The following is a 24,913-nucleotide window of genomic DNA, read 5'->3' as shown; positions in this document are numbered from 1 at the left end:
CTCTCTCTCTCTCCTCTCTCTCTCTCTCTGTCTCTCTCTCTCCCTTCTCTCTCCTCTTTCTCTCTCCCTCTCTCTCTTTCTCTCTCTCTCTCCCTCTCTCTCTCTCTATGAGATGAGATCAGAGGGTGGTTCTTGAGGTTCGTTAAGGAGGATTGCAGCTCATATGGTATCGCCCTTGGTCATGAGGATCCCACAAGGAAGTTGAGGTACGTTTTCACTATAACAAAGTGCATAGTCTTATTTGTAAGATTCTCAGAAAATTACACGTTCACATCTGTGAAGGGAATTAGGCCATACCTAAATATCAAATATTACTGAACATAGTTCATTGCTACTTAATAAGTATATAAGCAGCATAATCCATTGCTGTATTAACATTCTTTTTAAAATATCTTTGTATATAAGGAATGTTGTCTCTATAGGCAACTTTGTTAATTATGCTGGAATTCTTGACTCTCAGCTTATAACAGGCTTCACATGTTCTGGGTGTAGCTTGCAAAAAAAAAAGAAAATATTGCAAATAACTATGTCTTTTCATACCCTCCTTCAGGCAAACTCCTACCCTAATTACACCACTTACTAGCTATGTAGTCCAATGCAGGCCTTAAGCATCAAGAAGACCTCTGAGTGGGGGGGCTTCTTTCTCTCTAACTCCCCCTTCATGGTCCCTGTTTTTTTCATTGCCCACCATGACCTTTGCCCTCACTTCCTGTTGCATTCTTGGCCCTCCACTTCCTGTTGCATTTTCAATCTTGTTCCCTCTTTTAGAACTAGCCTGTTGTGTGTTATGTAGCCAGGAACAGCATTCTGAATTCTACCCTGACACTTCCTGAACCTCCTAGCCTATAAATACCAGGGCAGGTCAAAGAGTCAGGAAGGAGTGAGCAGAAATCCTCAGACCAGCTGGGCCTATCCTCCAGAGGGATGAGAAACTCCAAGACTGCCATTCCATTCTTTATCCTTGTGGCTGTCCTTGGGTCCCAGGCTGGACTCCTAAAAGGTGAGTTCACTTGAGCCCTCTCAAACCCAGGGGGCAAATCTGTGAGAACTTCAGAACTGGAGGGGAGGTAGAGAAGGAAACCACTGCCCTCCTGGAAATACTTTATCCTTGACACAGCAAGGGAATTCCCTTAGAAACAGCATCAGGTTATAGACCTGCCTCTGGCTGTAGCCTTTAGGCCCTAGAGGAAACTTGGCCCAGAAGCTGGCTCCCATTTGGGGAAATAATTATGCTTGATAAATGTCTTTAGCTGACCCAGGACTAGGCGTTAACTCAGGAGTAAATCTGTATGTGGGAGAGTAGCAGTCTTGTAGGAGGCATGATGGTTGAAGTGTCGGATACCACCTCTACAAAGCCCTCATTTTGAAGAAGTGGGACAGGCAGGTAATCAATTCAACCCAAGACTGTGCTACACTTTTATTTGATAAATGCATTAGCTAGTGCTTCTTATGTGCTGGACAGCTACTCTTCTGTTTATCTCATGGTTGTTAACATACTGATTCCTCTGAACAGCCCTGTGGGGTAGGTGTCATATTAAACACTGGGAAGTTGGGCTGGTTTTTTTTTGGAGGGGGGTTTACAAGAAAACAGTAAGCCATCAGTGATTTTGTATATTTTCCTCTATTACTGAGATTGCTGTCATTTTATAAATGAGAAAACTGAATCAGAAGTCATAGCCTCAAGATGAAGGCTAGTGAGTGGTGGAATTAGGGTAGGGGCCAACCTGAAATGGAGAATAGAAAGATATGGTCATTTGGGATCTTTTCTGGGTTTTGCAAGCTCTACCTAGAACACATGAAGCATGTTACAATGTATCTACATGCCTCCTTAATGTAAGCCATATTAATTATATCTTCTCTTGGTGTCCTGGGACCCTAGACCCATGTGGATTTCAAAATCCACAGATTTCATGGCTATAACTCACACACATCTTCATCTGTGCATTAAAAATCCCTAGATATTTATAAGGCTTAAAACAACTTAAATGTCAGTGAATATTCACTATATTGTTGTCCAGGGAACCATGGCAAAAAGTCTCTAGTGTTCCAGTTATATTTCATGAAACGTTTCCTTGCTTGGTTCTGTGGATGTGGATGTGGATGTGGATGTCCAAAGACAGTAAACCAACTCTATAAAAGAAATCAGCTAAGAGCAATGAAAAACAATTGCTAGATAAGTTGATAATTTAATCCTTACTGCCAAAATCATTAATTTATGCTTTGGTATAAGAAGTCAATGCCAATATTTTAGTTAGACTTATTTTGTTTTTATGCATGCACATGTCTGAGTGTGTGCATGCACACCTGTGTGCAGATAGATGCCTTTGGAGGACAGAAGAAGGTGTTGGATTCCTGGGAGCTGGAGCTACAGGCAGTATAAGCCACCTGACATGGATGCTGAGAGCTGAACTCTGGTGGTCTGTAAAAGCAAAAGTGCTTTAATTATTGAGCCATCTCTCCAGCCACTAAAAATCAATTTTTAAAGCTATCTGTTCATCTGTGATAACCTAACTACAAGTTAGAAAAAAGGGAAATGGGGGAGGGGAAAAGGAAAGAGGAAAGAAGGAGGGAGGGGAGAAGTAAAAGAGAGGGAAGGGGAGAAAGAGAGAAGGAAAGAGGGAGAAAAAAGGAGGGAAGGTTGTTTGAATTGCATTTGCCTAATTATCACAAAGCAGATTTATAATACTTCATCCAGAATCTTTAGCGCTATGTGAATTTTGCAATGCACAAGTAGAGTTTTGATAAGTTAACATGACACACACCAATTTCACTTCTGAGTATTGGCCCCGAAAATTCAAAATAGATACATGTAAAGATTTTAATGCAATTATTATCATTTGCACCACACAAAAGGAAAAGACACTACATATCCATCAGTAGATGACTGTGTGAGTAAAATGTGACCTGCACACTTCTACAGTGGAGTATTACTCACCGTTGAGAGGGAAGACATTCTGGTGTGTGCAACCAAAAGGAAGAACATTGAGGAACTGGTACTACCAGGGGAACATGCCAATCAGGAAGGGCAGGTACTGCCTGGTTCCATTCACATGTGCCTCTTAAAGGAGTCAACTTAGAAAGACAAAAGAGACATGGAGATGCACTACAGAAACTCCAGCTGCCGAGAAGCTAAAGTGGGGATCACAAGTTTGAGGTCAGTTTGAGCAACACAGTAATGCCTTGTCTCAAAAAATCAAATCAAATCAAACCCAGGGAGTAAAACAGTGCTCACTAAGCTGACAGGGGAGGAGGAGGAAAGGGACTATTTAATGGGCTCTGGATTTCAGTTTTGCAGGCTAGAGAGGTTATGACTGGATGAGTTACACCGTAGTTGGAATATACTTGATAATATTAAACTGGACACTTAAAAATTACTTAAAGGAGACCGGCAAGATGGTTCAGTGGTAAAGATTTCTGCTTTGCAAGCTTAGCCACCTGAGTTAGATCCCCAAAACCTATGTAAAGGTAGAAGAAGAGAACTACTTCCACAAAATTAAACTGTCTTCTGATTTCTACTTGCACACACACACACACACACACAAGTTTGAGCCTGTCTCTTATGCCAGATACAATCTAGGAAACATAGCAGCAAAGTAACATCCCTACAACAATATCTTCATATTAATGGGACAAACATAGTTAAAAAAGAAAAAACACCACTCTTGGGCATATACCCAGAAGATGCTCCAACATGTAATAAGGACACATGCTCCACCATGTTCATAGCAGCCTTATTTATAATAGCCAGAAACTGGAAACAACCCAGATGTTCCTCAACAGAGGAATGGATACAGAAATTGTGGTACAGCTATACAATGGAGTACTTCTCAGCTATTAAAAACAACGAATTTATGAAATTCTTAGGGAAATGGATAGATCTGGAGAATATCATCCTGAGTGAAGTAACCCAATCATAAAAGGGCATGCATGGTATGCACTCTCTGATAAGTGGTTATTAGCCCAGAAGTTCAGAATACACAAAGAACAACCCACAAACCACAAGAAACTCAAGAAGGAAGACCAAAATGTGGACATTTCATTCCTTCTTAAAAGGGGGAACAAAATACCCATAGAAGGAGTTGCAGAGACTAACTATGGAGCAGAGACTGAAGGAAGGGCAATCCAGCCTGATATAGCTATCTCCTGAGAGGTTCTGACAGTATCTGACTAATACAGAAGTAGAGGCTCACAGCCATCCATTGAACTGAGTACAGGGTCCCCAATGAAGGAGTTAGAGAAAGGACCAAAGGAGCTGAAGGGTTTGCAGCCCCTTAGGATGAACAACAATATGAACTAACTAGTACCCTCAGAGCTCCCAGGGACTCATCCACCAACCAAGGAGTACACATGGTAGAACTGATTGCTCTGGCAGCATGTGTATAGTAGAGGATTGCAAAGTTGGTCATCAATGGGAGGAGAGGCCCTTGGCCCTGTGAAGGTTCTGTGCCTAAGTGTAGGAGAATGTCAGGGCCAGTAAGTGGGAGAGGGTAGAGTGGCAAGCATGGGGAGGGGGGAGGCAACAGGGGTTTGTTCTTGTTGTTTTTTGGTTTTGGGTTTGTTTTTTTTTTTTTTTTTGAGGGGAAACTGGGAAAGGAAAAATCATATGACATGTAAATAAAGAAAATATCTAATTTAAACAAAAAAAGAAAAAACAAAAAACAAAACAAAAAAAACTTCACTACACTAGGAAGGACATCATACCACCAAATGGGTTGCTACAAAATTTGTTACTAGAGTCCCAAAGATGGCAGATGTGTAGACACAACTGGCCTATCACAAACTACACTTTCAGTTAACTTACCTATGTTAGGTTTGCAGCTCATTTTTAGTACTTTAGAATCTACAGAATTACATTTTCAAAGCGTCCCAGAGTGGGAAAAAATCTCATAGTAATAAGACCTACTGGCCTGGAGCAGAACTTTGATCCAGATGGGTTAACAGAGATCCAACAACAAAGTCTGCTGTTCAGATGGGAGAAGGGGAGTCAGGCATGGTGGTACACACAGTATTCTTAACGCTCCAAGTTTGGTGCTGTAGAATTGAGAGTTAAAGGCCACCCTGGGCTGTTAAGATCTTGCTTTGTTCACCAAAACCTGGGGTTGGAATATGTGGTGAGTGGTGGGGCGAATATAATGTAGCAACTGTGAATTTATTTCCCCACCTTTTCTGTTTCTTCCAGACATGGTAAAAGAAGAGCATCACTATAACATCTATAACCCTCCAATAGTTAATCAAGGTAAATGATCAGATATGACATGTTTAAAAGGGCTGGGTGGATATGGCATTATAGCTTCACCTTTCCCCATGGCAGAACAAGACGGAAGGGCCCTGAAGGTACTGAGCATCTCTGGAAAGAGTGGGATGTGCTAAGGAGACTCACCCCAGTGATGCCTTCTCTGCATATACCTGGGTACCCTGAGTCTACCTGCTAAGAGCAGAAGCATGCCTTGAGTTCTGACCCTTCTCAGTTTCCATGAGACACTTCCCACCCTTCAATGACTGCCCCCTCCTCACTACAGCACTCTTGAGAGCAACAACCTGGCTCTTGAGTTGCCCCTCGTCTTCTTGCAGGCTTCCAAGACTCTTCAGACTGCTGTTTCTCCTATGCCTCACAGATCCAGTGTTCAAGATTTATATATTACTTTCCCACCAGTGGTGGGTGCATCAATCCGGGCATCATGTAAGTATAAACTCACTCATTGTGTGTTATGGGGAGGGGGAGCCTCCAGGATCTTAGATGACCTGGTGGATAGACTTCCAGAAAAGGCCATCCTTGGATCTCACCAGGTGAGGGAGGGAGGGATACTTCAGGGTGTAAAGAAGGAGACAGACAGCAGGCAGAGTCCCTCCATGAGTCCTTTGAGAATCTCACAGGTCTAGAGAGGACCCCAGAGAGGGGATGATGGTGTTGAGCTACCCCCTGGAGAGAACAGACTGCTGAGTGGAAAATCAGAGGGTTCAGAGGATGGGGCTCCACTTCCCTCTTTACTAGAGAGCTCTGTTTGTAATCCTTCTTCTCCTTTTGTTTCAGCTTTGTCAGCAAGAAGGGGAGACAGATCTGTGCCAACCCCCGTGATCAGAGAGTTCAGAGGTGCCTACACACCCTCAAGCAAGGCTCAAGATCTGGGAATGGGCAGATTGCTTGAGAAGGAAGGCATGTGTTGCCATCTGCTTTCTTCTGTCCTCCCCAGTGATCACCTAGAAGACCCTAAGCATTTGTTTTTATAGATACTTAAAGCATTTATTCTTCTGTTCAGGTTTAAAGCGGCACATGTAGTCAACAGTATTCCTGTGGACTCAGCCTGACACAATTAGAGCCATCTTGAGTTGCTACCATCATGATTGTCTTTGAGTAACTGTTGGGTTTTCTTCAAGTTTCTTAGCAGATTACAAATGGACAAACTATTAGTCTTTGGGGCTTTGGAATGTGTTTGGTTCTGATACAAGCTTAAGCCGGGTATATCCAGCTGAGATGAAATCAATTTTGCCCTAGGCCATACATATGTCCAACTTTGTGGGGACCTAGCTGTTCTTCCTGCCACCATAGAGCAGTAAGTGTGTCCAATAAAGTCCACTCCATGTAGCCACAGGTCTGTCTGTCTCTTTCTTAAGATGCATAGAACTATGGGGCCACTCTGAAATTGGGCTATTAGGGTGAAATTATCTCACTCACTCGCCTTGAATATAGGAGGGAGAATGGGATCATATAGCTTTGAATATTCTAAACAAAAAGACATCATGATATAATTTTTAAAAATTAAGAACACAATTTACTCCTCAGAGCTTGGTGCAAAATGGAGGAATCCCTTTTCCAACAGGGTGTCTTCTCTGCCTGACTTTCTCTGGGGAACCTGACCCTCACACCCTTTGCCTGAGGAAGTTCAGGTAGTTGTTGGCAAATCTACAAGTTCAACTTCCTCCTTCCCATAAGAACCTGCCCAGCAAGTATCTGGGATTCCTGGAATGCCTCTCCATGCAAATGAGGCATTCCCAGTACTTTAAACTTCATCCAGTAATTTACCTGAAAACTCCTTCCTACATTCCAAGGTTCATGTAAAGCCCTGGTTCACCCCAAATAAAGTGTATGTGCACAAGCTGTTTCACTGAAGATCCTCTAAGAGAGCTGTTTCATTGAGTGTAGTCTCAAAGAGCTATGACACTAAAATCCTCAGAGAGAAGGCCTTCTCCCCCATTCACCCCACCACGTACTCCCATCAGGTCCAGGATCCTGCAAACCCCACCCCTTTTGGATTCCTCTTCATCCTTCCAGACCACTGTACAGCCAGTGCCTGGACATCCTGAGGGAATAAGCAGAATGTAGAACCACCCACCGCTGGAGCCCAACCATAGCTGGTGCCCACATGGATTCAACAGGATCTTCCCGTTTGAGCATTAGCGCCCCACAGGCTCTGAGCACCATCCTCCTACCCTTTGCCATCAGCCCAAAGGCTTAAACCTCCATACTCTGAGGACAGGCAACTTATCTCTTTTCTACTTTGTTCTCAGTGGGAGCCATTATGTGGATCCAGATACATTAAAAGGACATTTGACACCTTCTGGCCAGAGCATTCTCTGATGTTGGTATAACGTCCCTAACCCTCTGTGTGAAACTCAACAGCCCATACAAGAGTTGGCAAAGACCCTCTATCTAATTTCTTCTTGAAACAAAAACTTTTTTAAAAAGTAACAGCAGCCAGTAAATACCATTTAGGGTGGCCAGTGGGAACTCTTAAAATCTTTGGGAAGGCTTTACATTTTTTTGGACCTCTGTGGAGCCCAAAATGCTGCAGGAACATTCCCATTGGACAAGGCATTTCTTTTCTTTTCTATCATGGAGTACACTTTATCATATAAAAATCACCCCCTCAGATTGAAAAAACACAGGCCCTATTAAGGTTCCCTATTAAAACAAACACCTCACCAAAAACTCATGTGGGCTCTCAACCCCATGGGGTCTACTTTCCCCCCTTCTGCTCAGCAACCCTGAACTCTGAAGAAGTGGTGGATGCCAAATGGCGGCCTCCCCCACTCCTTTTCCTCTGGCCCATCAAGGCAACACCCTGAAGGATGCCTTTATAACCATAGGTGAATCACCATACCAACTCATGGCTTTCCCCACTCCCGTCCCTCTGCCAAAGTGGAGATAAGGCCCCCTGCTTCTCTTTCCTTTGATCCTCATAGCTACTTTCTCCAAGAACCCACCAAGGAAATGGAAGAAGAGCCACATAACCCCCTGGCCTCCTCTCTCCAGGCAAGAGAGAAGAGAGTGTGTGTTGGTCCCTCAGCTGGCTCCACCTTCTCCTCTACTTGTGAACCCCACCAGGAGTTTAGAGCCCTGGACATTCTCAGTTGATGACCACCTCACCTGGGCTGGATCCTCACAAAGTCAGATCCCCATTTTAAACAGTTTTTTTCCATAGCCCAGCCTGCAAGGTGCTACCACCAAGCACTCCACTTGCTTTGGACTTGAGACAGAGTCACCGGTCCCTCTGGCTCACAGGTCCCTCTGACTCCCAGCCCCGCCTCCCCCTGCCCCCACTACCACCAGGCACCAATGCCTATCCTCCCTCTCCCTTCCTATTTTCTAGAGTCAAAAACATCCTGGTACCTCCTGGTAGGCTATGGTGGCACACAGCCAGGGGACAATGTACAACCAGAGAGACTGCATTGGCAGCCAGAGCAGGCAGCTGGGGGCTGTGAAGCAGGCACCTCCCTCAGGCCAGGCATCTAAGCAGAAAGGACCCACTAGCTCTGCCTGTTGCTAAGTTGAACCCTCTGGGAGGACAGCTTATGAAAGCCAGCGCAGACCTGGGAGACCTAAACTGCAGAAATGATGGGCAAAGTTTTGCTGCTACAGCTTGAAAAGGCATAGCTTGGGACAATACAGCTTGCCGAAAACTTAGAATTCTTCTGCTTCTTTATCTGAATTTTGTTTAAATGCTTGTTTTTTTTCCCTAATGACAGAAATAACTAGAAGACTGTTCATGCTTTTAACCCAAAATTGTTCTCCAGGCCTCTACTATGACACAAAGACATGTGTCTATTTCCTTTAAAAATTCTTTTAAACTTCAGAGAATCATCTAAGAGTCACCTCTCACTCTAAAACCCTGTTGAGCCTTAGCTTACCAGGGACCCCTGAGTGAACAACCACATGGAGCCTGGATTGATGCAAAAATCAAGAAGAATTTATTGTTCCAGTGCACTGGAGTTGTCCCAGACCCGAACAAGTGACCCCCGCACAACTTGTTCAGTGAGCTTTTATACAGTTTTTAGGACAGCAGCCATTAAGCATAATGTGATTGGCAGAACAGTGTGACTTTTTAAACTGATTGGTCTTCAGGGAATGAGATGGCAAGGATTTCCCTTGTCTGAAGGTGGGCAACGGTCTGTGCTGCGGAATTTGTCCCCCACCCGCAGGTTGTTTCCCACCCTGTGGTCTGAGGAATGTTAATTAGCCTCTCCCTTCTGGAGGGGCAAATGTTCCATGAACTTCCCAAAGTTCCTGAGCTGACCTTTTCATCAGAAGTCAAATGGACTACATCAACAACTATAATTTACTCTCTAATTAATAAAAATAAGGCCATCTACTTAAGACAATTTATTTTTCCCAGACAAGCTATTACTGCCGATCCCAGAAACATAATTAATATGGTATTTCCTTTCTCAGCTACTTAAGCAATCCCTGGGATGAACAATAGCTAATGGGAATTGTGTGTAAGCTCTACCCTCTACTGATGTATGTGACTGCGTTTGTTTCCAAGCGTGCATTCTTAAAGGGTCAAGTGTTTAAGACAACTTTTGTGGGTCATTATACACTCACCTCAGGGAGATTCGGTGGCATGATATTAATGCATCAAAAAAAAAAACAAAACAGTGTTCTTGCTGAGAATACATTATATGGCTTAATATCATGAAATGCAGATTTTAAAAAGGAAGCCATAATAATACTTCAAATTTGATAAGCTTTGTGTCTTAATGGAAGTTATTTATCCTTACATAGAACACTAGGACATTTTCTAAGAGTGGAAGAAACTAACCTAAATGAGCAGATTTCTAAAATCTCACTGATAAAAATGTAATAATAATAATTATAATAGTAATAATAATAAGTAATGTATTTCTCTTGCCCCTCCCTTGTCATCCACTTCTTATGTCAAATGGTGATTTTCTGGGGTATCTTATCTCATATTTACTTTTTTCTACACATTGCACCATAAGATATATGAGATTTTTCTTAAGACTTTAACATCATTATACAGTGATGTTGTAACACAATATAATTGTGTGTGATGGATTTGCTAAGTGCCCCATAGCTGACCTACACATCCCCTACCAGCTTGCCCCTGCCTCCAAGTCAATATTTACCAATGTTAGCATTCTTCAAAGGAAAATCAAACTGGGAAGGAGGTTCAAACTACCCTTTCCTGGCTACAGTACATTAAGTATACAGCTAATCTCCTTCCCCTAACCACCCAACCCAACTCCCTTCAATGTGTCTTCTGTGCTTCCTTCTCCTGGACCCTATGGGCAGCTGTTCCCATTAACATCTAGCTTTGTGAACCCCCATGGGTCCTTACCCACACAGAAGTTACAAAACATCCCTCTTTGACCTCCCCCTCCCACTTTGCCTCGAAGGTTCTACATCACCAAGCCAATATGTGCTACTGATTCCTGCATTAAATCCCCCTTTCAAGGCTCCTGCACCCCTGTAAGGAGTTTTCCCCAGGTTTATCTCTATAAGCCTAAAGAACTCACCTTACAGCTGGGAGGAGACTGAAAGAAAATAGAGAGTTCTTCATCCCCATGCTCATCAGACTGAGTTTCACTGTCTTGCTGGGTTCCACAGAAGCAACTGGAGCAGCCCTCGTCCAATCATCATCTGACCAGTGACTTTCAGGACAAGCTTCCACTATGGACAGTCCCTCTAATAATAGATAAACTCCCTAGAGCGGGTTGCTCTCCAAAACTGCAGGACTCTGGATTTGATAACTGTTAAACAGGAAGGGACTTGCATTAGGTTGGGGGAGGAATGCTGTTTCTATGTTAACAAACCTGTGCTGGTTGATCAAAACATACAAATTCTCAAAGATCTCCATTCAGATTTCTGAGCACCCTATGCACCTGACACCCTAACCCCATGGTACTCAAACCCTCTGTAAGGGTCCATGATTTACCAAAGAATGATACCCCAGACTCAAATAGTATGGAAGAGCAAAGGGTGTTTTATTCTGTAGAAGTCCAGCTGTTGTGCCCAGATTGCAAAAACTCCAAAGAGACCACAAAGATATACAAGCACATAAGAGTCTTTATTCAGGCTCCATCTCGGGCCACAAACCTTCCTGATGCAACAGGATAGGAGAGCATACTCAGGTCTAGGGAGCCAAAGTTTTTAAAGGAAAAAAACACAAGCAGGCAAGTTCAGCCTTGGCATTACATGATTGGGTAAGAGGTTTATGGGAAAGTTGACTTTTAAGATGATTATTTGTTTTAGGTGCCAAAGGCCACCAACAGCTCTGGCCTGGCCATCTGGAGAACATCTGGTCATGAGCAATTTGTGGTATTTCCTGGAACAGTGCTACGTGACTCCCAAGAGTCATTTGGGTGGGAGGGTTGCTAGGAAACAGTATCTCCTGAATGCAGAAAAGAAAGCAGCAGGACAGGTGACTCCCAGCAGCTGCAGCTGGCTGGATATGTTTCACCCTGGGACCTGGTTCTTTGCTTAAGCTTATATTTCTGGGCCTCCACTTAGGTCTCTCACAGCACACTGGGGTCTCCCATTCCAAGATGAAGACGCCCAAGTGAGCTTGCACTTGAAAGACCCCCAGACCTGGGGAGATCCTTACTCAAGTCTCGGGATGACGCAACCACCCAATGACTCAGGAGAGACCGAATTTGCTGCAATCACATGAGGTTTATTGGGGATACCGATACCGGGGTCAATCTCATGACCTTGCCAGTCAGAGGAGTTCGACCCCGGGGTCGATCTCGTGACCATGCTGGCCAGAGTTCGATGTCGAACACAAAGTGTGGGGTATTTAAGAGAAAATCCAGAAGCTGGGGGCGGAGAGAGGGTTACCAAGGAAACAGAACATAAACAGTGGAAACTTTCAGAGGGACCCGACCCCAAGGTATTCAGTTAGGGAGGGGAACACATTCATTCTAGGAATGTAATCTTCATCTACTGGTTGACAGGGTGGAGAGTCTCATAAACCACTAGACCTTCATTCTTAGTTCCGCCCTCATTGTGGATCATTCAGGAGGGGCAGGTATGGGGAACCAGAGCCCTGAGGCTCTGAGTTCCTGGAACTGGCTATTTTATATTTCTGGCTGGCTACAGTGGCCCTCCATGTCCTTTTAGGTAAAGGTTATATACCATACATTTGTATTAAATGCCCTCATTTTAAATTCTAAGATTCTCCAGCCTTTCACACTCACTTTAAAGCATATTAGGAAAATTCTGGGGGGGGCAAAAGGGGGAGAGGGGGTAGGTGATCTCTATTGTTGGCTCTATCTCTAGGGACATTCTAGGGAACCATTTCTGGGGAAGTCTGGAAACTGCTGTTGACCCATTGCCCTTGCCTCAGGCCAGGTGGCAGGGCAGCTTCTGAAGCCTGGACTTGTCTAGACATGCCCAGTTCTTGGAAACAGAAATTTAAGCCTAGTCTCCTGGACTGCCAATTTGAAGACTGTCATGGAGTCAGCCTGGCTCACACCTTGTGACTTGGCTTCTTCTCCGCCTTGGCCCTGTACTGGCCATGGGAACCCTGTTCCTCCTGGCAACCTGCGTCGCCCAATTTTTAAAATGGCAGATAAGTAGCATTGCAAAAAGCACTGCCAATAGAGTTCTGGTTCAGTACCAAACTGTTCCCAACACAGAGGCTGAGGACTACCATAACACCTCTCCATTATAAATAAAACAGGGAGACATTGAGAAATCCTGCTATTTAAGGTCACAGTCTACCATGTCCAGAAAGTTCCTCTGAGCTTGGTGCAAAAGGGAGGGCTTCCCATCAGGGCTTCCTCTTCCTCTGACCTTATGTGGGGCGCCTAACCCCAGACCTTTACCTGAAGAAGGGAACATAGTCCTTGACAAACCAACAAGTTCAATTTCCTTCCCAACCTATCCCCTGGAGAACCTGCCAGGCAAGTATCTAGGATTCCTGGAATGCCGCTCCATGCAAATGAAGCACTCCCAATTCTTTAAGTTCCAGCCAATGTTTTGCATCTACTCTGAAATCTCCTTCCCACTCTCCAAGATTCATAAATAGCCCTGGTCCACTCTGAATAAAGTGTATGTGCACAGCTGTTTCACTGAAGATCATCTGAGAGAGTTGTTTCCTTGAGTACTGTCTAAAGAGAGCTATAACACTAAAATCCTTGGAGACCATCCTCCCATGCCCCTCCCAGCACTCCCAGTTGGGCTGGGATCCTGCTGACCCTACCTGTTCCAGCTTGGTGTGCAACTGAGTCTGACCCTCTGAGGGAGGAAGCAGGGCTTGGATCCACAACCTGGTGGGGGAGGGGCAGAAAAGAAAACACCCCATGCTGAGAATTAACTGATGAATGCAATCTAAGGAGGCAAACAGCATCCAGCCACTGGGCAAGCCTGCTCCTCTCAGAATGCTCAAATCCAGGTATAGGTTTGCTGAGACAGTAATTCCTCATCGCTTGGGTCAGTGGTGGAAAGAAATATCATTTGTTTACATCCATGAGTAGGAGGGCAGCACCCAAGTGCCATCTTGAGATAAAGTCTATTATTCGAAACTGAGCTATGCTGGGGGCCTGAGACAAGAGAACTTCTATCAGTTAGGGAGCCATAATTTGGCTTGCCACTGTAGAAATTGAGCAAAACGGAAATACCTCATAAAAATACCAGAAAGCAAGGAGGTCCACTTATCCTTAAGACAAAGGGTTCTAGAGGAGTTTACAGAGCAAACACCCATCTCCAAGGAATGCTTGTTTCCAGGAGGCATCCCCTGGAGGGAGGATTTCCCTCACCCCTCCTGCCCGCCACAGATATCTTATCCTCACCTGGAGGAGAAAAGTCAATAGGAACTAAAGAACAATGAAGAAGATAAAGTGTAACCAGCCCATGTTGTAAACTGTAACTAGCCCATGTTGTAAACTGTAACTAACCCACATTGTAAGCTGTAAAACTCTGTTCTGAAATGGTATAAAAACTTAGAGCTTTGTTTCCTCGGGGGTTGCTCTGGTCCCGAATACAGAGTGACCCTAGTATACTAGTTTTAATTAAAAAATTAACCTTGTACTATTGCAGCGGCCTCCTTCCTGATTCTTCGCAAGTGGGGTACCCATGCCGAATATAAGACCACAGTCTCTAGGTGAGGGAAATTGAGTTGTGGAGTGTTGGGATCCTACTCCTAACAGAAAGCAGCTATCATGTCTGCCTCCATCTCTGGCTATTTACTTACAGGTGGTACTTCTCCACCCTGATGAGAGACTTGTTTTCTTAGCATGTTTTTGCAAGCAGCCCACCACAGCTGGACACACTCTGTTTTTCTGGACTTGTGATTAAGTGTCTCCAGCTGCACTCCCTAACTTGCGCTTATATATACCCATAGTTGCCTTTCAATAAACAAGACTTGATCAGACAGACTGTCTTGTCCCCATCCTTTGAGTCTCTTGCCCCTCCATTCCCACTCTCTACCTTGCAGACCTCGTTGACTGACCAGAGGACCAGGTCAGTGGAGAGCTGGAGGAATGAATATGGACAAGCTAAAGGTTCAAGTCCCAGGAGGTCAGCTCAGGCTGAGAATCCTGCCCTTGGTGACCAGAAACAGGTCCCTCAAATGGAAACAATCCTGGATTCGGTGGTTTTGAGCCTAAAGCAGGCAGATGGATCAAATCCTAGAGCCAGCTGTTGTTCATTGCCATGGGGCCCACGAACTCCAAAGTTCCAAGTGTGTGCAAGATACCTATATACTGACAAAAAAGCAGCATGGGAGGAACTGATGTATTTTAGCTTACAACCCAAGTCACAGTCAATCACAGAAGGGAAGTCACTGGCAGGAGTTTGCACATCTGCAGTCAAGAACAGAGAAACAAAAGCAGGTTCATTCCTTACTCAGCTAGCTTACTCTACTCTTACACAGTGCAGGGCCCAGCGTCTGTAATGGTGCCATCACTTTCCAGATGGGTCTTCCCACTTTAATTAATGATCAAGACAATCTCCCCTACACATGCCCACAGACCAACCTTATCTAGATAATTCCTCATCAAGACTCTCTTCCCCAGTGATTCTAGGTTATATCAAATTGCCAGTTAAACTAACCAATACAACACCCACGGTGGCATTCCCCCAGCAGGGTGATTCATACTCAAGAGGTCTTAAAAGTATGGAAATAGGTCCTCTGCTTAAACCAACTCATTGCTGTGGTTTCCTCCCACATTCCCAACACACTTGGGGAATCACCCTCCAGATAAAGCTTAAAGCACCCACCCCAGCGTTACAATCTGGCAAGCCTCAGGAGGATGAGAGAATCTGCCCAGACCATAGAAGGAAACGCATGAGGCCGGCAGAACCTCTGTCATGTGAAGAATGGGAACTGCAAAAGAGAAGACCTTGCAGATGGATGTCAGACTCCTGTCCAACACAGGCTCAACACCAGCATAAACCACAGGAAATACAAGAGTCTATAGTTTGACTGGGCCTCCTCTCCCTTCTCCATGCATGAAAGGAGCATCCCAAGAGAACATAAACACCTGAACATAAGCTCCATAAGGAGCTTGATACATGATATGAAAGAGGAAGTCAATAGGGTATAGAACCATTGGGGGAGGGGACCATAACAAACTATTGGAGATCCAAAATATAATTAAGTCAAATTAAAAGTTCTGCAGAGGGCTGGCAAGATGACTCAGTGGGTAAGAGCACTGACTGCTCTTCCGAAGATCCTGAGTTCAAATCTGGTGGCTCACAACCACCCGTAATGAGACCTGACACCCTCTTCTGGTGCATCTGAAGACAGCTACAGTGTACTTATTTATAATAATAAATAAATCTTTGGGCCAGAGCGAGCAGGGACTAAGAGATCAGGGTTGACTGGAGTGAGTGGGGTTGACCAAAGCAAGCAGAGGTTCTAAATTCAATACCCATCAACCACATGAAGGCTCACAACCATCTGTAAGCTATAGTGTATTCATATACATAAAATAAATAAATAAATCTTTTTTTTAAAAAAAATTCTGCAGAAAGCCTTGCCATAGAATCAGAGAAGGACAGCATATCTGAGCTTGAAGACAAGGTACAGAGAGTCGAAGGTGTCAAGGATAAAGATGAATTAATGAAATGGGATGAGTTGGACTTTAGGCTATTTGGGACATGGGGAGAAGATAAAATCTAAGAATCCCGGATGTAAAAGAGTGAAGAATTCCTTTCCAAATGCACAGAAAATATTTCCAATGAAATCATAGCAAAAAAAAAATTCTAAATTAGGCAAAGAAACATCTAACCAGATAGAGAAGTCATTTGGAACACCAAATAGACAAGATCCCAAAAGAACTTCCTCTTGCCAGATTATAATTAAAACTATACTACTAAATATTCAAAACAAAGAAAATGTATAAAAAGCATCAAGGGAGACCCACTAAGTCACATGTCCATCAGAAGAGCAGAAGAGCTTGAGATGGTGTTCCTCAAGTTTTGAAAGCCATCAACCTCCAACCCAGACCAGTATTGCCAGCAAAGGGCTCCTTATAATTCAAGGAGAAAGGAGATCTTCCCATGATAGAAACAGGCTAATGAAACTCATGAAGGTTGAACCTGGGTCCTCTGTAAAAGTAATAAGTGTTCTAAACCAGCAAGCTGGCTCTTTAGCTTTCTCTTCCTATTCTATTTGACCACATCAGGCTAAAACCACAAATAAACAACAAACATGGAGATTGGATAACTCAGTGTGTAGACCATACTGGCCTCAAACTAACACACACACACACACACACACACACACACACACACACACACACCTGCTTCTGGCTCCCAAGTGCTGGAATTAAAAGTGAACACCACCCCATCCAGCCTTAGATGTTTCTTCTGATAGACTTTCTAAAGAGATTTTTTTTCCCTCTGAAGTTAAAGTATATTAAAAATATCTAAAGGGAAAAAAATATCTTAAAGGGCTGGAGAGTTGGCTCAGTGGTTAAGAGCACTTGCTGGGTTCGGTTCTCAGCACCCACACGAGGGCTCACAACCATCTGTAACTCTAGTACCAGGGAATTTAACACCCTCTTCTGACCTTCACAGCACTGCATGTATGTGGCAGACATACACACATGCAGGCAAAACATGAATAGAAAATAAATCTGTAAAACTTAAAGAAAAATAATTAAAGAGGGAGTTGACAGCAATTTTATACATCTCTGGCAAGACATGTAAGTTTACTTTTATAATCTGCATCTGTGGGTCAACTGTAAGTGGGCGTAAGCCAGTGTCCTGCAAGTGAACCTCTCAGCCGCGGTCTAGAAGGATTCCCCACTCCCACCGTGTAATCAGTGCTAAAGGAGTGAATGAATTTCATAGAAGGAGAAATCCTTCTGGAAATACTTACTCTCTCTGAATCGATTGGAAGTTTGGAAAACCCCAAGTCACCTTTGCCCTCCACTTCCTACTGTACACGGTTCCCTCTCTTAGAACTAGCATGTTGGGTGTTATGTAGTCAAAGAAGGGCATTATGAGCTGTAACCCCAGAGACTTCCTGATCCTCTTCCATGTATAAATAGCAAGACAGGGCCAGGAACAGCAAGCAGTCTGAAGGCCAGCTGGGTCTGCCCACCAGGAGGATGAAGCCTTTTCATACTGCCCTCTCCTTCCTCTTTCTTACAGCTGCTCTTGGAATCCAGGCCCAGATCATGAGGGGTGAGTCCCATGGTGGTAACTGAAAGTTTGGGGGAAGCTCTAGAAGGGCAGTATTTAATAATTCCCATCCCAGACAGAGCAACGGAGTTCACCTAGTACAGACCTGCTTCTAAGTATAGCCTCTGGCTCAGTGGTTCTCAACCCTTTTGGGAGTAATGACCTCTTCACAGGGCTTGCCTAAGACCATCAGAAAACACAGATATTTACATTATGATTCGTAGCAGGAACAAAATTACAGTTATAAAGTAGCAACGAAGTAACTTTATGGTCGAGGGTCACCACAACATGAAGAACTGTATTAAAAGGTTGCAGCTTGGGGCTGGAGAGATGGCTCAGTGGTTAAGAGCACTGACTGCTCTTCTGAAGGTCCTGACTTCAAATCCCAGCAACCACAAGGTGGTTCACAACCACCTGTAATGAGACCTGACACCCTCTTTTGGTGTGTCTGAAGACAGCTACAGTGTACTTACATATAATAATAAGTAAATCTTTAAAAAAAAAAAAAAAAAGGTTGCAGCTTTGGGAAGGGTCTGGTCTGGATCCTGGTACTCACATGGCTGGCTTCCATTTGGAGAAGCAGTTATTTTCCTTTTTCATAGCTAGAATTAACTGATACCTTCTCCTAGCCAATCCTAGCTAACATTTTAGTTAGATCAAAACAACTATAATTAAAGCATAAATTTGTAGAAATAAATATAAAGCTCTGTGACACTAGAGTTATTAGATGCCAGTTAGTATAAAACCATCATTTTTTAAGGCATTGGGACCAGTCAGGCCAATGACTCACGCAAGGTCACTGTCTCATTTGAAGCTATGATATTTTAGTTTATGGAAGTGACCAGAACTCAACACAGAGAGGTCCTCTGAAATAAAAGAATGTATTTCTCGACTTTTCTAAGGAGGAGAGATACATCATGCTCCACAGAGCCAAGGAGAATATTAGAGTTGGGTCAGGAGGCATAAGTAATGAAATAGAGAAGTTTGTGTCATATTCTTTATTGGAGATACTGGAAAAGAAACAGGGCACAATGCAGGGCGCAGTTGAGACTTCCTAAACTGAAGAAGTCTACCAGACTTTGTATATATGGATGGTCTTTAAGGATCTAGCTTTAAGAAGAGTTAGGGTGAGCCAGGTAGTGGTGGCACAAGCCTTTAATCCCAGCCCTTGGGAGGTAGAGGCAGGCGGATTTCTGAGTTCGAGGCCAGTCTGGTCTACAGAGTGAGTTCCAGGACAGCCAGGGCTAAACAGAGAAACCCTGTCTCAAAAAAACAAAAAACCAAAAAACCAAAAAAACAACAACAACAACAAAAAAGAAGAGTTAGGGCAAGGGAAATGGTGTATGAGAGTATGGTGTTTGAGAGTAATGAAGACAGTGGTTGGGCACTGGGCTCAGTGAGAGTTAGTTTGAACACTTTGTTAAGAAGCAGTTAACCTTCCCTGTGGTCAGGATTTTAAGTATGTCAGAATACCATAATATGCAGTAAACAAAATTTAGTTAGTAAAGCTAGCTGTTGCTCAACCTTATAGATGTTGATTCATTCCTCCCCTGGCATCCCTGAGGGGTCAGACAAATGGAAATTCATCATTCTTATAGGAAAAGAAGAAGTTAGAAAACAAGCAAGCCTTGTATATATTATTGCCATGTTCACTTTTCAAACCAGAGAACTGAAAAGGAGAAGCCTTCAATAACTTAAGACTACATGAGTAGTAATGGGCAAAATTAAGAGGCAGGTTAGTAATCATGTGTTTAAGAATAGGCAATGCTATTTAAGATTTACTTTGGAAGCCACCCACATCACATCAAGCATGCTAAAAAACGGCCACACACCCTACTACAGATAATTCATATTCAACTATGAAGACGTGATATAAGGAGTTTTAAAAAGTGATGCATTGCTGGATGTCACTAAACATCCCTGATGGTTTTCTTCAGTGTGACATTTAATCAGGCATTTATATAAATTTGGACTATTAGGAGCCTCATTTCACTTCACGGGACTTTTTGTCACCAAAGGAGTTTGTGCTTCAGAGTCAATAGAGTTTTGGTTTTTTGTTTTGTTTTGTTCTGTTCTTTAAGATCCCAGAGAAATCTCATGTCAACAAAGGGGAGAAATGGGTCTAGAGCAGACCCTAGACTTAAAGTGTGTGATGGTAGTCCTCAGCGGAGCCTGTCTCAGCCTTGGCAAGAATAGGGGTGGGGATGGTGAGTAGAGATGCTGACACAATGAGGCTAACCTCTGCCCTCTTTTTCTTCCAGCAACAGAGCCAAAAGAAGACCTGAAGGCAGAGCAAGGACCTGAACTTCAAATGTTTCACTTGGGTAAATATTTCATTACAGTTTGTACTGAGAAGCAACAACAGATGGTTGCAGATCAACACTAGAGCATCACCCTCCCTGACGACAAAACAGAACAAGGTCATGAGGGTAGTTAAGGTTGCTGTCCAGAAATCTCCAGGAAGGTCAGGATGGGCCACTATTATTCCCTCCAGATGTGCCTTCTCTATGACCGAGTCTGCCCACGTGGGGCAGAAGTCGCCTATAGGTGACTGTGCCTGGCTTTCCTTCTATGGACATGCTCCCAGCCCAATTGTGGTCCATTTTAGGCCCACTCAAGGGTGTGGAAAGAGATGACAATGAGTGCAGGGTAAGGGGAAGCCTCCCCTGAGTCCCAGGGCCTTCTCACCCGGCATGGGACCACCACCCTCCCCAGCACTCTTGAGAGCAACAACGTGGCTCTTGAGTTGCCCCTCGTCTTCTTGCAGGCTTCCAAGACTCTTCAGACTGCTGTTTCTCCTATGCCTCACGGATCCAGTGTTCAAGATTTATATATTACTTTCCCACCAGTAGTGGGTGCATCAATCCGGGCATCATGTAAGTGTCAAACTCACTCATTGTGTGTTATGGGGAGGGGGAGCCTCCAGGATCTTAGATGACCTGGTGGATAGACTTCCAGAAAAGGCCATCCTTGAATCTCACCAGGTGAGGGAGGGAGGGATACTTCAGGGTGTAGAGAAGGAGACAGACAGCAGGCAGAGTCCCTCCATGAGTCCTTTGAGAATCTCACAGGTCTAGAGGGGACCCCAGAGAGGGGATGATGGTGTTGAGCTACCCCCTGGAGAGAACAGACTGCTGAGTGGAAAATCAGAGGGTTCAGAGGATGGGGCTCCCCTTCCCTCTTTACTAGAGAGCTCTGTTTGTAATCTTTCTTCTCCTTTTGCTTCAGCTTTGTCAGCCAGAGGGGGAACCAGGTCTGTGCCAACCCCAGTGATCGGAGAGTTCAAAGGTGCATTCAAAGATTGGAGCAAAACTCACAACCGCAGACCTACAAACAATAACATTTGCTTTAAGAGAATGGTGTGAACTGCCAGCTACCTTCTTTGGTCTTCCCCAAAGACCACCTAAGAGGCTCTATTTTTATAGGTATATAAACATTTATTTTTCTGTCCCACTTTAAAGTGGCACATCTGGCTTTGTCACAGAGGGGAAACTTGTCTGTGCCAACCCCAGTGATCTGAAAACTCAGAGGTGCCTGAAAGGCCTGAAGCTGATCTCAGTTACTACACATAATATTTGATTGAGATAAATGGGCAAGGGCTAGAGAGATGGCTCAGTGGTTAAGAGCACCTGCTGCTCTTCCAGAGGACCTGAGTTCAATTCCCACTTGGATGGCAGCTCAAACCATCTGTAATTTCAATTCCAGGGAGAACTGATGCCCTGTTCTGCCCTTTAATTAGTAGTATTTACAGTATTTTTTATAAATTCAGCTTGACTTGACCATCTTGAGCTGTAACCATCCCAAGTGCCTCAGAATTACTCAAGTCCTTCTACTTAGTTTCCCAGCAGATTATAAGTGGATAAACTGTGAGAGTGGTCTGTGGGGCTTTGGAATGTGTTTGGTTCTGATAGTCATTTATGGAAAGCTGGGTACATTCAACTAGGATGAAATCAATTCTGCCTTTGCCCATTAATATGCCTGTCTTTGGGAGAACCCAGCTGATCTTCCCACCACCCCTCCATCAGTAAGCCACTAATAAAGTGCATCCATGCAGCCACAGGTCTGTCAGCCTCCTTTTCTTCAGTTTCCTAGGACCACAGGTTGAAATTAGGCTGTTGGGGAGAAAGCATCTCATTCATGCTTCTTGAATCTGCAGTGGAAAAGAAACAGAGGGCAGTCATGTAACTTTGAATATTTTTTTCAAAACAAAAGACATCATGGTTTTTAAATTTTAATTTTTTTTTAAATTTCCAAAAGCATAGCTTACTCCAATGTAGACTTCATATCAAGGATGTATTCTACCCACTGCAGAGGGAAGCATTAAACTGATCTACAAGTCTTTGGGGGTTCTCCCTGTTTGATGAGATCCTCTATTCTATTCGAGGATCTCGATTTGATCTTGTTTTTATACCAGTCTTATGCTATTTTTATTCCGTGGCTCTGTAAGCAATAATCCCTTCATCGGTGTCTCTATTGTTCAGGGATGTCTGGGTTACCTAAGATCTTTTGTGTTTCCATGTGAATTTTAAGATTGTTATTTTCAAAATCTGTGAAGAATTGCATTGGAATTTTGTTGGGGATTGCAATGAATCTGTAGGTTGTTTTTGATAGGCTGGCCATTGTCAAAATATTAAACCAGGCCATGAGCATAGGTGGTCTTCCCATCTTCTGAGTCTTCTTCAATTTCTTTGTTTGATGTTTTGAAGTTTTCATTGTATAGGCCTTTTGCTTTAATGATTAGGCTTACTCCAAGATATTTTTTGTGGGTATTGAGAGTGGGATTTTCCTCCCAATTTCTTCCTTGGCATGTTTGCCATTTGCTTATAGGAAGAGTATTAGGGTTTTTGTATGTGCAGGTTGTGTCCTACCACTTGGCTGAAGGTGTTATCAACTCTACGAGTTTTCTAGTGTAGTATCTGGGGTCTTTTATAGAGAGAGAAAGAATGATATCATTTGCCAATGAATATAGTTTTACTTCTTCCTTTCCTGTTTGAATCCATTTTGTCTCCTTCTCTTGCCCTACTGCTGTAACCAAAACTTCAAGTACTATAGAAGTATATAGAGAGAAAGTATCCATGTCTCTTTCATGATTTTTAGCAGAAATGCTTCCAGTTAGCATGGTGTTGGCTACAGGCTTGCTGCATATTTCCTTTATTATATTGAAATACGTTCCTTGTATTTCTATTGTCTTCAGGGCTTTAATAATGAAGAGCTGTTGGATTTTGCCACAGGCATTTTCTGAATCTACTTTGCGGTTTCCCGGATTGAATCCATTTATACAGTGGCTCTCATTTACTGATGTATATATGTTGAACATCCCTGCAAGTCTGGGATGAAGCTCTTTATGATTTCAGAAGACAGATTTTTCTTAGTCCTCATTTGCTTAAATCACACTGTTGTAGTTTGATGCCTAATTGACCCCTCATAAATCTCATATAGATTTTGGTTTCCCCACAGTTTTTTCTGCTAACCAACAGAGGCTCCTGGGGTTTGTTTTAATATGATTCCGTATTTCCAGTCATACCGCTGGCTTCATGGTAACTGCTTCATTCTAAGGAAAGTTCTTCCAAGATCTATCTCCTAACTTTCTATTCAAGTCAGAGGAATTACGCTGGACCTGCTAAACCCAAACCCGTCATACTGGAATGCTTCCTTATTATATGCCAGTGTTCATTCCCCGATAGGCAGCCCACAGCTTCTCTCTTCCTTCAGCTCATATTTATTTTGTTAGAGTATACCCTTGAACTTCCTCTTCCTGCACAAGATGACAAAGGCAAACTCTCTCCCTCGCCTCTGTGGGATGCAGGCCAGGAACATTCAACTCCCTGTCTGGCCATGTTTGTACTCCCTTCTGGAGTTTCAAGCCCAGTACCAGGGTTACAGGCAAGTACAGAAAGAAAGGACTTACTCTGTGACACTGATGGTGGCACCAGCTTCTAGACCAGGCAGCTTACACCCTCAGGACTAGCACCATTAATTCCAGTGCCCAGCTGCAGGAGTATAAGGGGCATGAGCACTTCTGTTATATTTTGTTAAAAACACATTTGTACTTTCTTGCAATTTCTTTAAGATCAATTAAGAGACTATCAATCGGTATTTAAGTTGAGATACTAAAAGGATGTTTCCCAAAGGATACGACCTATTCTAAACTCATAATGTGTTTGTGATTGTACAGGGGGTAGTTATATTATGTTAGGTGTGTTTATGACCTGGTTATTGTTTCATTTGGACATGAGACATGATTTGTGTCAAGTTGACAAGGGGTGGATCATGATGGCTAGTCCTGGTTGTCAACTTGACTACATCTGGAATGAATTACAATCCAGAAATGGAGGTCACACCTGTGATCCATATCTTGAGGGTGGAGGACAGAGGCTTCTGACCCAGATCTTGACATGGGATGACACACACTTTTCCAGGTCTTGACATGGGATGACACACACTTTTTTTTTAAAGATTTATTTATTATTATATGTAAGTACACTGTAGCTGTCTTCAGACACTCCAGAAGAGGGCATCATATCTCATTATGGGTGGTTGTGAGCCACCATGTGGTTGCTGGGATTTGAACTCATGACCTTCAGAAGAGCAGTCAGTGCTCTTACCTGCTGAGCCATCTCTTCAGCCCAACACACACTTTTGATCCAGATCTTGAAGCATAGTGGCCATGAAAAGCTTAGACCCAGGCAAGGTAGTATACACTTTAATCCCAAGAGACTAAGGCAAGCAATCTCTGAGTTCAATGCCAGCCTCAGACATAGTAAGTTTCAAATCGAGGCATGGTTGTACACACCTTTAATCTGGGTCATACCTTCTGCTGGAGGCCTACATAAGGACAATGGAAGAAGGAAGACTCACTCCTCTTTGCCTGCTTGCACTTACTTGCCAGCACATCTTTTGCAACCTACTTATTCAGGATTCCAGTTTATACAGAAGACCAGCTGAAACTACTAGCCTCGTGGAACTGAGCAACTACTAGATTCTTGGACTTCCCATTCATAGCTGCCCATTGTTGGGTTAGTTGACCTGCACACTGTATAA

At 43.5% G+C, this 24,913-nt stretch overlaps 2 protein-coding genes and 1 long non-coding RNA gene across 3 annotated transcripts; all 3 read left to right on the top strand.

Moving 5' to 3' along the window:
* The first annotated feature begins 757 nt into the window (after nucleotides 1-757).
* On the top strand, nucleotides 758-6,585 carry LOC116078208 (C-C motif chemokine 6-like). Its single transcript, XM_031353240.1, has 4 exons — nucleotides 758-1,000; nucleotides 5,180-5,236; nucleotides 5,572-5,680; nucleotides 6,032-6,585. Exons 1-4 carry the CDS (start codon nucleotides 925-927, stop codon nucleotides 6,144-6,146), a joined length of 357 nt encoding a protein of 118 aa, XP_031209100.1. The 5' UTR covers nucleotides 758-924; the 3' UTR covers nucleotides 6,147-6,585.
* Nucleotides 6,586-17,741: 11,156 nt separating this feature from the next.
* Nucleotides 17,742-21,929, top strand: LOC116078206 (C-C motif chemokine 9-like). The gene is made up of 4 exons (XM_031353239.1): nucleotides 17,742-17,875; nucleotides 20,134-20,196; nucleotides 20,640-20,748; nucleotides 21,101-21,929. The coding sequence occupies exons 1-4, from the start codon at nucleotides 17,800-17,802 to the stop codon at nucleotides 21,210-21,212; spliced, it is 360 nt and encodes a 119-aa protein (XP_031209099.1). The 5' UTR covers nucleotides 17,742-17,799; the 3' UTR covers nucleotides 21,213-21,929.
* LOC116078207 lies at nucleotides 18,020-19,466 on the top strand. Its single transcript, XR_004113449.1, has 3 exons — nucleotides 18,020-18,180; nucleotides 18,386-18,999; nucleotides 19,190-19,466. It is a non-coding gene; the product is annotated as an uncharacterized LOC116078207 (long non-coding RNA).
* Nucleotides 21,930-24,913: the final 2,984 nt, after the last annotated feature.

The sequence above is a fragment of the Mastomys coucha genome, unplaced genomic scaffold (genome assembly GCF_008632895.1).
Source record: "Mastomys coucha isolate ucsf_1 unplaced genomic scaffold, UCSF_Mcou_1 pScaffold5, whole genome shotgun sequence".
NCBI classification, from domain to species: domain Eukaryota; kingdom Metazoa; phylum Chordata; class Mammalia; order Rodentia; family Muridae; genus Mastomys; species Mastomys coucha.
The sequence above is the reverse complement of the archived record's forward strand: the minus strand, read 5'-3'. Positions and strand labels throughout refer to the sequence as shown.